Source organism: Microtus ochrogaster, chromosome 24 (assembly GCF_000317375.1).
Source record: "Microtus ochrogaster isolate Prairie Vole_2 chromosome 24, MicOch1.0, whole genome shotgun sequence".
Taxonomy (NCBI): domain Eukaryota; kingdom Metazoa; phylum Chordata; class Mammalia; order Rodentia; family Cricetidae; genus Microtus; species Microtus ochrogaster.
In genome coordinates, this window is record NC_022024.1 from 16226715 (window position 1) to 16242129 (window position 15415).

The window sequence follows — 15415 nt, forward strand, 5'->3', positions numbered from 1 at the left end:
CCTCCAAACACCCTCCCACCCCACTGCCATCCACTCCTCAGAGAGGATAAGGCACATTGCTTTGGGGAAGGGCCAAGGCCCTCCCTACTATATCTAGGCTGAGCAAGGTATACATCCAAAGAGATTAGGCTCCCCAAAAGCCAGTACGTGCAGTAGGTATAAATCCTGGTGCCACTGCCAGTGGCCCCTCAGTCTATCCCAACCGTGAGTCTGTCAACTACATTCAGAGGGACTAGTTTGGTCCTATGCTTGTTCCTTCTCAGTCCTCCTGGAGTAGGTAAGCGCCCATTAGCTCAGGTAAACTGTTTCAGTGGGTGAACCTATCATGGTCTTGACCTATTTGCTCATATTCTCATTCCTCCCACTCTTCAACTGGACTTTGGGAGCTCAGTCCAGTGCTCTGACATGGGTCTATGCCTCTGTTTCCATCAGTTGCTGGATGAAGGTTCTATGGTGATAATCATCAATCTGACTACAGAGCAAGTCAAGATCAGGTCTACTCTTCTCTATTGCTTAGGGTCTTAGCTGGGGTCATCCTTGTGGATTCCGGGGAATTTCTCTAGAGCAAGGTTTCTGCTAACCCTATAATGGCTCCCTCAATCAAGATATCTCTTTTCTTGCTCTCATCTCTGTCCTTCCTCCATCTCAACTATCCCATTCCCTCAAATTCTCCTCAACTCTCCTCTTCTCCTCTTTCCCTTCTATCCTCCCTTCTCCCCCTACCCTCATGCCCCTAATTTTGTCAGGAGATTATGTCTGTTTCCAGTTCCCAGGTGGGTCTATATATGTTTTTCTTTGGGATTATCTTCTTACTTAGCTTTTCTAGGATCATGAACTATTATAAGGTAAAAAAAAAAAAAAACCAACATCTTATAAAATTTACTAAAATGACATTAATAAAAGTAATATATTGTGAAAATAGTTTAAATGTTGAACATGTAAAGCTTAACTATAATCAGTTAGACTTAGTGGGTTATCAAAAAAGAAGAAATAAAGTTGAGAGGGGAACATGTTAAAGGAAAAATGGGAAAAGTCACAGAAAAAAAATGGAGGATAGGATCATATTTCATTGCATACATCTAAGAATTCCTTAAGAACAAAGGAAAGTTATAATAATATAATACAAATGGATTAACTAACATTTTTGCAAAAAAAAAACATAAAAGAAAGTTAAAGGAGAATAGCTGATAAAATTAATGAAAATTCAACTTAACTAATTTTTGATAAATGTAACTGTTATTCTCAACTCTTTTCAGTCTCAAACATTTTAGAACATTTAAGGACACCCTTCTTGTAGTAATAGGAGCAGCGGGGCTGCGTTCCCAGCACCCCACTACCCGCAAGCTTATGCCTGAAATAACAACACACAAATTGTATTCATTTAAACACTGCTTGGCCCTTTAGCTCTAGCCCTTACTGGCTAATTCTGATATCTCAATCAACCCATCTCTAATAATCTGTGAGCACCGGTCTTACAGGGAAGATTCTAGCCTACGTTCATCCTGGGTTGGAGCTTCATCGCGTGTGTCTCAGAGAGCAGAGCTATATCCGTGTCCACCCAGGAGCTGGGAGCATGGCGTCTCTCCTCCAGAGAGCAGAGCTGTCAGTCTGAGCTCACTTCCTCTTCCTCCCAGCGTTCTGTTCTGTTTACTCCTCCCACCTATGTTTTAACCTATCAGGGCAAGCAGCTTCTTTATTTAATTAACCAATGACCTTCCTCCATCACCTTCTATGTTATATAACCACGATTAAGATTAATACTACATAAATCTGTAATACTCCTTAAAGTTTTATTTATGATTGATAGAAAATGATAAACTTTTTTATAAGTTACTATAGATTATTAGTAAATATATATTTTATATAAGATGATTTTATAGTCATTGCACACATATGTAATGATTTAGACAGCCTTGAAAATTAAAATCTTGATAATATTGCATAAAGTGAATGTATAATGCATACACATAAAGCAGTATTATAAGAAGGAAAATGTCTACCTATATGTGTAACATCCAGAAACATTCAGAAATGGTTAAAATATTTAGATTGACTACTTCTAGGCAGATTACAGATGTTTACCTCTGTTATGGTTATGTATTTCTGGCCAGTTGTCAATAGTAAGTACTGTATTCGTTATTATTCTGTTTGTTCTGATAAAATACTGAATGGAAGCAGCTTGAGGAAGAAAGATGTTATTTTGTCCATTCACTATGTGGAGAAGGAGAAGAAGGCTGGCCACATTGCTGCTGTGGACAAGAAGCAGAGAAGGCAGTGCTAAACCCATTGTCCTTTTTCTGTGAACCCAAGACCCCAGCCCATAGCAGAAATGAGTCTTCTCTCTTCAGTTTAACCTCTCTGGAAACTTCCTCAGAGTTACACTGTGAGATCTGCCTTGGAGTGATTCTAAAGGCAGCCAAGTAGACAGTGCAAATTAGATATTATAGGTCTTTATTGGCTTTTAAATCATATATGATATAAAATATATACTAGTCGTCTTTTTGAATTCTTAAATCCATATAAACAGGTTGCAATCTTCATTTTTATAATTTTAGTGTATATGTGTTTGCCATAATTTCTCTACTTATCAGAAATATGATACATTTTTTCATTCATACAGCACTATTATAAAAATGAGCAACAAAATAAACTTTCAAAACTATTATGGGCATTATTCTAGTAATGTGTTTGAATGAATTTTTAATGACATTATTTTATTGCTCTTGTGATTTTAGCCCACATGATAAAAAATAGTTATTTTTCTTCTCTGCCTCAAATATTATTAAAATATAAAATTCTGCCTGACTGCATAAATTCATTTTAAACCAACATTATTTATTAAATTTGACAGAGATTACCTGGGGCTTTCTTTGATAAAGAAGGAGAGCTTTTCATTTTGTTGTTTATCTATCCTTATCTGATGCTCCAAGAGAACAAATGTAAGTCTTCATTATTTGTTTTCTCAAGAACAGAAGAGGAAATGAGAAGGCCAGTGCATACCTGATGGATTGCTGTCTGCTTCCAAATCCACATCCTATTAATAGTAATCCCCTAACATTTCATAGATTAAACTCAATTTTATATCACACTAAAATTATAATCGTGAAGATTTTTAACCTTTTTATATGGATTGTCAGTTTATTAAAGATTATCATCTTAGCTACAAAGAAATAAACAGACCAACATCTTTTGACATGGAAGGAGATGATGCAAGTTCAAACACAATATTCTTCAGGGTTGTGTTTTGAATACTCTTGATGAGTTCTTTTCTTACTATTCCAGAAGTCTTCTTCTCTGGCTCTTACAAGTCTTTTCTCTTGCCCACATTCCAAGTATCAGCAAACCTTCTGGTGTTTTCTTCAGAATGATTTTTGCAACTCTTTTCTTCCTTTTATTTGCATGTATTTTTTTCTTTAGAAACTTTGAAATGTCAACTCAACTGCTTCCTTAAGTGCCTTATTTCTAATATATCTATCACATTCACCTGAAGGAAGGGAAGTGTTATTAAAGTGTTTGCCTTCCAGTCGTAAGAACCTGAGTCTGATCTCCCTTACCCTGTAAAAGGGCAGATGGAGGGGCATGTATCTGTAATCCCAGTGCTGGGGGGACAGAGACAGGAGAACCCTGGAGGGTTGTTTACTAGTCTCTCTGAATCAGTAAGCTCCATGTACTATAAGAGCCTCTACTCAAAGGATAAACTGAAGAGATATTGAGAAAGACGCCTAATGTTGACTTCTGGTTTTCACATGTGTACACATATGTATTAAAGTGCAGCCACACATAAACACTTCTCTCTCTCTCTCTCTCTCTCTCTCTCTCTCTCTCTCTCTCTCTCTCTCTCTCTCTCACACACACACACACACACACACACACACACACTTTATTTCATTGTTGAAAATACTTTGATTTCCATTGTCCTGGTTGCAAGCTCTGTCTCCCCACTAAGCACAGACTCCAACAGAGAATTTGGATTGCTCTCTCCCTGAACAATTGTACTCTTCCCTCACCCGCCACTCTAGTCCCATATGTCTCTTGGGTCTGGGTATTTTTGGGATTCCATTTGTGCACGTTTATCTTTTCTCACTCTTGGCTCCCAGAAGGCTTTACTTCTCAGCTGTCTACCCACTTATTCTTTCAATGAGATTCCCTTAAGTAAACAGGTTTTTTTTTTAATCCTGACTTACTCATCCCCCACCTCGCTGAGTTCTGTTCCTATTTCACCTCTTTTTTATTATGATAATTCATAAAAGGAAATTCATTTGAGGGTCAGAGGCTAGTAATCACCTATGATGGCTGTGCGTTGTAACGTCACAAGACTGGAGAATTTTCTGATTTAGTCTATAAACATTAAGGAACTAGACCGAGTCAAAGTTAGGTTAAGCTCTGTGGCTGAGAAAAGGGATCTGCTTTTGCTCTTGGCTATAACACTGTGACTAGAACAGGAGATTAGAGGCTGAATAGAGGCAAATAGGGACGTGGACAAATTAATGAATATTGGGAAGGTATGGAAGGATTCATGAAGAAATGCTGGTTCAGTTCTATTATAAACCAAATTATTCAGATAATATGCAGTGGCAATATGAGACATTGGTGGGTATAAGGAAATTTGTTTAAACTGTAATAAAGCCATATAAAGGTTATTAATTGAGAGATTATCTATTTAATCTAGTATAAAATTTAGATATTAATATATCAATTTGGAGTTTTCCCACTTTGAAATCTCTGCTGATGGCTTATTTCTCTATTTACAGTAAATAAATAAATAGATAAATAAATAAATAAAATGCTCAACTAATTTGTCTTGAAATAACTCTATGTTGTTTCCTATCAATGACCCTAAAGTAATAATGAATTTACTCTTCAGTAGCTAAATATCCAAAGCTGGCATGGATTGTGTTGTGTTTACATACAAATCTGTATAATAAAAGAAGTAGTTGCATGTTCGCATAGCTGTGAGGACCAGTGTCAGGGACTTAATAGTTTGGCTCTAGAATTCACAGCCTAGACAGTTCTCAACATTTTAACATTGTAAAGGTCATCGCATCTAGAACATACTGTGAAAGTAAAATGCATCCTATTATTTTAATAATTGTACAGAAAAATACATCCTAAAATATGAAAGGATTTTTAGTGACTCCATTCTGCTGTGTAAATATTATCCAATTTCCCCTTAATTTCAGGATGAAATATCCAGAAACTTTTACAAAATAATCTCACGATGATTACATTTTTCCTTTTTATTAAGCAATTATTTCATATTTAAGAAATAGTCAGTAAAATCTTTAAAATAGTCACTACATTGTATTCTATGCCATTTGCCTCCTTTAGGTTGGAGAGAAAATATTGTTTTTCTTGATCTACTATCTCATGAGAATCCTGACATTCTCTGACAGTTGAGGAGCCTGCATCTTCTAGTACTTAGACTGAAATTTTATTTCTGTCAGCTAATTCAACAATGCTTGAAAAACTCCAATATTGTAATAAATACTTGAAGAGGCCAGTTTTTTGTGTCACCTTGACACACTGTGGAATCACCCAGAAAGAGAATGTCAATGAAGGATGGTCTACATTCAGTTCACCGGTGTGTTTGTCTGTGGGTTCTGGGAAGACCCAATCCACTCTAGGCAACAGCATTCCTTAGGGTTTAGGTCTTAGACTGTTTAATGGAGAATGTCATCCGAGTACTAATTGTGCAGGCGTTCATTTCTCTCTCCGCACTTGAGTGTAGATGTGATGTAGCTAAATGTTTCTAGCTCTTGCCTGCTTGCATTCTCCGCTGTGATGCAGTAAAACTTGAAATGGTGAGCAAATTAAACCCTTTTCCTACAGTTTGCGTTTTGTCAGGGTCTTTTATCACAGCAACAGAAACTGGTGAAATAAATGTACATCTCCATTATCATCGGAGTACCGGGATGTTTCTAAGTACATATAAAATATTGTCCTAGAGATTTGACAAGTGTTCATAGATCTCAAGAATTTGAATTAGTATTTTAAATGTAGGGCTCAGTTGCTTACTAATGAAAAATTGATTGCAGAATTTGTGTTTAGTTACATGTAATTCACAATGTTATTTGCAAGTTTTACAAACTTTCTGGATTGCTTAAAAATGGAGCCAACTATGTCTGAGCTTTCGTTTAGAATTCAGAATGGAAATATAGTCTGGGCATAGTTCAAGACCTGCGTAGTAAATCAAACTTGTGTCTTAAGGACCAAGGCACAAATAGGTGTGGTCTTCAGACATCCAATGCAGTATATACTATTCTACTTAGGTGATTAATGTCGGCATGGAGAATTAAGTGAGAAGATAACCATTAATGATTGATTTATAAAAGCTGGCTTTGATTGAGTGCCTTTTACAATCAAGATATTTTTCTCTGATATAATGAAAAACAAACATGGACAAAATAAATCTCTCTGGCCTTCACAGATTGTTATAATGTTTTTCAGTTAGAAAAAATGATGAATGAATTTAAATGAGTAGTATGTTGATTGACAGTCGTGACAAAAATAAGAGGCCAAGGCAAGAATGTAATAAGACATATGTAAGTACAACTCTGCCTTCCTACCCAGTAAAAGAAGGATCATGCCCATGAGAAGACTTGTGTGTGAATGTTTCAATGATTTTATTTCTATTGTTTCAAGATAGTAACTACACAATGTGTAAATAAAAACTGTGTGTGTAACAAATCCCATAATTTTGAATTTGTTATAGATTGTGAGTGAAAAAATTCATCAGAATTATGGATGTGTAATTTGGCAGAAATAAAGAGGTGCCCTTTATGCAGAATATAGTTAAAAACCCTCAGATTTTAATGCAATTAAAAATGAAAGATGGAAAAAAATATTTGATGAGTTTTGAGACCTATTACTCAGAGCTAATTATGCTAATAATTCTTTCATTAAAAACTATTTTCTATTAAGGTTTCTCAACTTAATTAAATGTGTGACAATCAACAGAATTAATTGCATCATGGCTATGGAGAATTTGGTTATCTACAAAATCAAAGAAGAAAGTCAAATGTCATGGAAGTTTAAGATTAAAAAAATTACTCCATTAACCGTCAAAGAGTATTACTTTAAGTTTTCTTAACAAAGAACTATGTTGAACAAAATGTTGCTCAAAACTTTCATAATGGAGCTGATATAGTGGCTCAGAGGTTAAGGCTACTTGATGTTCTTCCGGAGAACAAGAGTTCAGTTCCCAGCACCCACACAGCAGCTCACAGCCACCTGTCTTGGTTAGTCCTGGGAACTAAATCTGGGCCCTGTGCAAAGTGGCAAGTGTGCTTAGCAGCTGAGACATCTCTCCAGGCTCCAAATATATCTTTTTGATCATTCACTCAGACTGCCACTGAGGTTGTGTGGCAAAGGCCAACAGCAGGAGGAGCACCAGACAGGAGACTATCTTATGTTGTTTGGAATTGGGGTGGATTTCAATATTTAAGCCTGGTTGAGGGTTGTAATTTTCAGATAGAAACATGAGGAGTGGTTTTCAGATGCCTGACCAAATAAAGCAAACATTTTTTGAACAGAGAATTAATTCTTAGATACTTTTTGATTCCAGGTTGCTTTTGTGGGTATGAGGTATTACTCTTCTCTCAAAATTTCCACTCATGCTTCAGTTGTTCATCTGGAACCCATGTCTTCCGGTTCTTCCTAAATACCAGATATGGCTATTATTTAGTAGATGTTCAGTTCTTATAAATATGATATTCCCAAAATGGATAGTGAGCAAATTCTCCTAATAAGTGTCTTTCATGTCTTTGTGATATACAAAAGCATTGTATGGAAATACGGGTGGTTTACATTGTTTGTTCTGTGACCAGCTCATTGCTGTTTTGTGCCCTATCTTTAGCTGGGATGATAGCAGTTCAGTGAGCAGTGGTCTCAGTGACACACTTGATAACATCAGCACAGATGACCTGAACACAGCATCCTCCCTCAGCTCTTACTCCAACATCACTGTCCCCTCCAGGAAGAACACTCAGGTGAGACCCATTTTCTCTCTCCCACAGTGATTCTATCAATTTCTTCCTCAAAAAAAAATTACTTTATTAAACTGTGGTTTTACTCTTTAGTCTGAAGTATTTGCACAAGTTGAATAAGCAGAGATACTAATGGTTCACTAACACTGGAATCTGAAGTATTTTTATTTTAGGGTCCCCTGGAGTTGCGCCCCTCAGAACTATAGCAATGCCCACCCCCAGCCTCTACTGAAGATTGTAAACAGCTTAGACATATTTGCTGACCTCTAACCCTTAAAGACCTACCTTGATATCTTTTCCCCTTCTAATACTGATTTACTTAAAAGCCAAGTTTAAAAAGAGTCTAACATTGGATCGTTCTGGACTAATTTTATAATGATGTCAAAAACAAATTACTAGGCTCCCTTGTGAACGGTGAATCAAGAAAGAGCATTGAATGCATCCTATCTTGTCTTGGATTTTCTTGTCATGTCTGTCATAGAACAATCCCTTTCTTTGTAGAGTTTAATTAGGCTTTTCTGAACATTATTTATTCTGACATTGTCTAATATCTGAGAAAGGAAATTATATGGCTGAATTTGATGAAACATTAGGGAAACTATAGTTATAAATAGAATCGTTTCTGGCATGTTTCAGGAGTGGAAGTCACTGCTTCGTTATTTTTTCCTACTATGTATCTGAGAATGCATCCCAGTTACCGATTCAGGTCTTATAGGTCTTTTTCCCCCATGGGAAATTTTTTTATAGCTAAAAACAGATGCAGAGAAACGTTCAACACCTGATGAAACCTGGGATAGTCCAGAGGATCTGAAGAAGAGCGAAGAAGATTTTGACAGCCACGGTGATGGAGGTACCAAGTGGAAGGGCGCTACCTCTGGACTGGCTGAAGACCCAGAGAAGACAGGACAGAAAGCCAGCCTGTCTGTGTCTCAGACAGGCTCTTGGAGGAGAGGCATGTCTGCCCAGGGAGGAACCCCAGCTAGGCAGAAAACCAGCACGAGTGCACTCAAGACCCCTGGTAAGTTTGTCACTTAGGGTCAGTGCTGCAGAAGAATTTTAACCTATGGTGCTGTTTTGCATCTGTGTTCACGTGTATTCACTCTCCCTTTAACAATCAGGTTATTCTGTACACAGTTAAATAATTGTATTCTATAATCCACGTACTTGGTCAGATCAGCCCGCATGAGTATGACGGTCTAAGAACCTGTAGAGGACACACTTGTCACATTGGGTTGTTACGTGCTGTTTTACAATCCGGTCACATTGTGTACAGGTAAAGTATTGGTTCTGCATAAACAATAACTCACTTTTCCTGACTTTTTAATGCATATTTTCAATATTGATTTTACAAATGCCATGTTTTCAGCATTGATTTCACAGACGTCACTACTTTTTGCTACAAATCTGAGAGCTGAAAGACCCTCCCCTTATTTTATAAATAGTGTCTATTACACTGTCATTCATAGCAGTAGCAAAATTACAGTCATGAGGTAGCAATTAAAATCATTTTATGGTTGGGGAGTCACCACAACACAAGGGACTGTATTAAAGAGTCGCAGCATTAGGAAGGTTGAGAACCACTGGTCTAGTGTTCAACTTGATTGGAATAAGTGACAGCCTTCTGAAACAGGAGTGTTGTAAGATACAAAACACTAACAAACAAGAAAATCACATTTTCGCTTTATCTCCTCGAGCTCATTACATTTCCTCCAACAGACATATTTTTTTTCTAGCTATACTCTCAATCATCTCATAGAGTATGCCTGTTTAGATCTGAAACAAGAAATACGTCAGAACTGAAGTGATAGAAAGAGCTAAAGAGCATTCACGTTTTACATTTAGTTTTGGAGGAGTTAGGATGTCAAAGCATTGAAATGAACCCATCTGTGTGTTTCTCTTTAATTAGGGAAGACTGATGATGCCAAAGTGTCAGAGAAAGGGAAAACTCCCCTGAAAGGGTCATCCTTGCAAAGGTCTCCTTCGGATGCAGGAAAAAGCAGCGGAGATGAAGGGAAAAAGCCACCCTCGGGCATTGGAAGATCCTCAGCCAGCAATTCTTTTGGGTATAAGAAGCCAAGTGCTGTAGGCTCCTCGACTATGATTACCAACAGTGGGGCCACAATAACCAGTGGCTCAGCAACACTGGGGAAGATCCCCAAATCGGCTGCCATTGGTGGGAAGTCCAATGCAGGAAGGAAAACCAGCCTAGATGGGTCCCAGAATCAAGATGATGTTGTCCTGCACGTGAGCTCCAAGACCACCCTCCAGTACCGCAGCTTGCCCCGTCCTTCCAAGTCTAGCACCAGCGGTATCCCTGGGCGAGGTGGCCACAGATCCAGTACCAGCAGCATCGATTCTAACGTCAGCAGCAAGTCAGCGGGGGCCACCACCTCCAAACTTAGAGAACCCACTAAGATTGGCTCAGGGCGCTCGAGTCCGGTCACTGTCAACCAAACAGACAAAGAGAAGGAAAAAGTCGCAGTGTCCGATTCAGAGAGTGTTTCATTGTCAGGTTCCCCCAAATCCAGCCCCACCTCTGCCAGTGCTTGTGGTGCGCAAGGGCTCAGACAGCCAGGGTCCAAATATCCAGATATTGCCTCACCTACATTTCGAAGGTAAGGGTATGTATAGGGATGCTGGGAAAACCTAAAAGGTAGTATATAACACGTATTTATTCTACACAAAGGTATTTTAATTTATTCTAAATATTTGAAGATTTAGTATTCTAGACTTGTTTAAAATATATTGAGTTCTATAGAACTGATTGTGTGAACTGCTAGTGTAAAAAGTGATGCCCATGTAGAGAAGTGGCTAAGTCATTCAGCTCTACTGTCAATAGGATGTATGCGAGAAATATGAACAGCATGTCAACATGCTTAAAATCTATTCATACAAGTAGTGAAAACATAAGTGATAGCCTGTAAAATAATTCAGTAGTTTCCATCTCTCCTTTCCATAGTTAAAAAAAAATCAACCTGCATGGCTGTTGATATACACTGGACTTACTTCTAATATTCATTATCTTGACTAACTCTTAATGCATTCATCGGTAGTTATGAATATAGAGGATGTATTCCATATGACTGTTTATATTGGACTACTTTATAGGGCTACTCTTAGCATAGTAAGATACAAAACAAAAAGTTAAGGTATGATGTGATTCTCAGATTTTAAAACATTTAGATGTCTAACACAGGGTAAGAACTCACGAGTAAGGTGACATTGATAAGTGTTTGTCAGTGTTCTTTGACAGGATTAAGTATGATGTATGCACCATGATTACATTAAGTATGTGAAGTTCTGCTTAGGAATAGCCCTGATTTTAGATACTGTAAGTAGCATGGGGGAAATTAGTGGATGACTTAGGACAAATTGTTAAATATACCTGCCTCTATTTCCTCATGTTCAAATTAATATAGTATCATTTATTTTTTGTTACTTGTTAAATATTTAAGGTTTGTTCTTATTCAACAGGTTTACCTAGAATTTTGAATTTATTTAGAATTAGAGTCTTTAAAAATTTGCTCTCACATTTAAGCAACCTTAAAAGCATAACTGTTTGAAAAATAGTCAAATTTTTCATTAGAAGTACTAATTGTGAAGAATGTCTTGAATTGTCAATTCTTTAGAAAGAATAAATTACAGTTCTAGCAAGAGTAAATATCTTCACTGTTTATGTGAAAGCCAATAGTGCCCTCCTGTGGCCCATTACCTATGAAACAATTTCTCATATTCGTCATACAAATCTTCCACTGCAGGAAATATGGATTCATTGCAGCTGAATTAGTCACCATTATGCCATTACTTCATATCATGTTATTTCCACATTTGCATAAATTTGATTATATCATCTGTTTCCTTTACAAAACTAAAATGTTTTCTGAACTAAACTCCAGTATCTAACTTAGCACCAATGATATTTCAAATCACTGGTATGTATCTGAATAGCTCTGGCTACTGACAGAACTCCCTGTGGTTTTTCCATGGGAAGATTTCCCCCAAGTCTGTAAGTTGCCAACGATATCCAATATTTCCAGCTGAATCCCTCAAGCCTCCAGACTTTACCTTGCTTCCTTAACCTTGCCTTAACTGTGCCCGTTAGATTTTCGAGGAACCTATTTTACAAAGAGGAAACTCCATTTAAGAGTCACATACCGAATGCGTAGAAGTTGTTTCATCATAATGGTCAATAGACATTGCCAGAATGGCTAAAATATTTTAAGAGTCCTCTGATCGCTACAAATGTAAAAGTCAAGCATGGTCGTGTTTGGCTTTTGCCCACTCTGCTCACCTTGGTTGCGCCCCAGTGCTAATTTCCCCTTAAGATATTGTAAGAACTTATTAATAGTGGATTAATGCCAAGGCCAGTCATATCACCTTCAGGAACATAGAGGCTTGGACGTGCTTGGTAGCTCACTACACCAAAGCACCCTTGTCTCTATGGACTGAAACCCTATGGAATGTGGATATGAGTCTCTTGGAACAACTGAAGTTGTTATTTGTTTTTCTTTTAGGTTGTTTGGTGCCAAGGCAGGTGGCAAATCTGCCTCTGCACCTAATACCGAGGGGGTGAAATCCTCCTCAGTACTGCCCAGCCCTAGTACCTCATTAGCGCGACAAGGCAGTCTGGAGTCACCGTCGTCTGGTACGGGCAGCATGGGCAGTGCTGGTGGGCTGAGCGGCAGCAGCAGCCCTCTCTTCAATAAGCCCTCAGACTTACCTACAGATGTTATAAGCTTAAGTCACTCCTTGGCTTCCAGCCCAGCATCGGTTCACTCTTTCACATCGGGTGGTCTTGTGTGGGCTGCCAATCTGAGCAGTTCCTCTGCCGGCAGCAAGGACACTCCGAGTTACCAGTCCATGACTAGTCTCCATACGAGCTCTGAGTCAATTGACCTGCCCCTCAGCCATCATGGCTCCCTGTCTGGACTGACCACAGGCACTCACGAGGTGCAGAGTCTGCTCATGAGAACGGGTAGTGTGAGATCTACTCTCTCAGAAAGGTGAGCTTTCCCGGAGGCACCCGTGAGTCCTTAACCCCTTCTTCCTCCACTGTGCCCACGACCCCACCCTCCTAAATTTCCTTTATTCCACTGTGAGCACAACTGTGCAGTGACATAAAAATGAACTTAAATTTAGAGTTCACGTTGGGAAGGCCAGTCTCATTCTTCTCTCTTGTTACCAAATTTGACAAGGAATGAAATCATTAAAAGTAGGGCGATTGGCTTATTTTTAAACATGAATGCCTTTCTAGTCTGTAGGCAATTTTTGAAAAACTAGGCATTCATGCAATGGGTGATATCTTCTCAAGACTTTTCTAATGATTGGCTTGAGATTCAAGACACCACAGATCCTTAGGATAATGAAAACCTTGTCAACGATCAAATTCAAATGGATTCTACAATTGTGCTCTAAGAAATATGTGGAATTTTAATCCCTTATTAAGACATATCCTACAATGCTCAAATGGTCCATTAATCTATTATTTACAACTATTACCTTCTGGATTTTCTTGCCTGTGTGAAGTTCAAGATCAAGTATTCCATCACCTTAGTGCACACCGACAGCCATGCAATCAGCGCGTCTACTGTATTAAAGCACTTGAGACCTAAATGAACCATTGGTGCTCAATGCTAACTGTGATGGGCTGGTAATTACAGAATCTGTGTTTTCCCATTCATAAAAAGCTTTAATCCTGACAACTGGATTCTACACACACACACAAAAAAAAATGTATCCACTTCCCTTTTAGGCTTTGTTAGTACATACAACATAAAAAGAACTGGTACTAAATGGTCCATCAAAAGAAATTAGACTTTCAATTATAGCTCAGATCCTGCTTTCAGTACTTATAAGGTAAATGGGCATGATCACATATCATGTATAAAACTTATGTCAAATAAATAGAATTACATTTGAAAATGTAGTAACAGTCTTATTTAAGTAATATATCCTAGAACTATGAGTGCATATGTGAGGAATTAAAACAATGTGTTGATAGCTAAATCAAACAAGCAGGTTACAATTTATTAGTAGCAATCATTCTCCAAAATGCAGATAATCTTTAAATTATAAAGATGAAAACATAAAGTTGATCATATAGATTTCAACCTATTTGTTAGCCTTCAAACATTCAACATTAAGAAACATAGTCAAATACATCACTGTAAACAAGACACCATCAAATCAAAACTTCATGTTAAAATTAACAAGTTATATAGCTATAGTGGAATCCAGTTTTAATACTTTTCTTACATTTTAGCTCTATAAAAATGTCTACTAAAGAAATACAACAATAAATATATAGTTATTTATAATTTTAAAGCAATCCTCTTAATTGTTAGGCAATATTAGAAATAGTCTAATTTTAACCTGATATTACGATAAATCAAAGATGCCAGGCAGTGGTGACACACACCTTTAATCCTAACACTCAGGAGGAAGAGGCAGGTGGATCACTGTGAGTTCAAGGCAAGCCTGATCTGTTACAGGACACCTAGGGCTGTTACACAGAAAAACTCTGACTTGAAAAACCAAAAATAAATAAACAAATAAATAAAAAACTTTCTAAAATATGTTTTAAATCTATTAGTGACTATTCAGTCATATAAAGTCAATGTGGCTATCTTATTAAGAACGACATATAAAACTGATAGTAATAATTTTCTTCCAGCAAATATCTAGATAAAACTTTTTTATGATTTAAAACATTGTGCATACTCTTCCTTCGGGAGGAAGTTGCAAATTCTGACAGTGCATTTTAACTCTTAACAGTGAATATGAGGAAGTGCATGGTCTATTTAAGAATATCTCATGTACGTATCCTGACATAACTGGCCAGTAAATTTCTAAATTGAAAGTATAAAAGTGTATCAAGGTGTGATTTTTTTTAGTTAATTTGAAATGTATATGATAGATGATGTGTTGTATGTAAGCTCCAGACTCCTCTTGTTACACTTCGATCTTCACATATTAGGGCTAATAAATCAGTGGGTATTAATACTAATTCCAATATTTACATAAATTATTTTTCATTAAAGTTAAAAAGTAAAAAAATGAAAATACACAAATGATATTTTTTTCATTTTGCCATGTTCATCACATCTGGTCACTGGTGGTTCAATGACTATAACTATAAACAAAGCCCCTATTTGCTTTGTTTTATTTTATTTTATTGTGGCCAAAGCATATTTTTAAAATAATTTAAAGTCAGAGACAACCTTGAAAACGTCTGGTTTGTCATTAAATGTGAAATTTGACAACTGTGTTGCACACAACTGTTGTCCTTAGACAAACAGTGCATAAATATAAATCTCCTCTTGCTTCTTTACCTCCCAAGCCATGGCTGACACTGGTTCTTGAAGCTTTGCAGAAATGCCAACATAATAATGCCATGAATGTCTAGAGCACTGGTTTTCCACCTGTGACCC

General features: G+C 37.3%; 1 protein-coding gene across 5 annotated transcripts in view; it reads left to right on the plus strand.

Annotated features, from left to right (window-relative positions):
- The window catches only part of Nav3 (neuron navigator 3), a 714280-nt gene that overhangs the window by 621072 nt on the left and 77793 nt on the right, over nt 1-15415 (plus strand). For all 5 annotated transcript variants that reach the window (XM_026784582.1, XM_013350349.2, XM_026784583.1 and 2 more), the window contains 4 exons: nt 7856-7988; nt 8733-9003; nt 9892-10600; nt 12500-12988. In XM_026784582.1, coding sequence (XP_026640383.1) covers nt 7856-7988; nt 8733-9003; nt 9892-10600; nt 12500-12988 — 1602 coding nt within the window. The remainder of the gene's footprint in view (nt 1-7855; nt 7989-8732; nt 9004-9891; nt 10601-12499; nt 12989-15415) is intronic.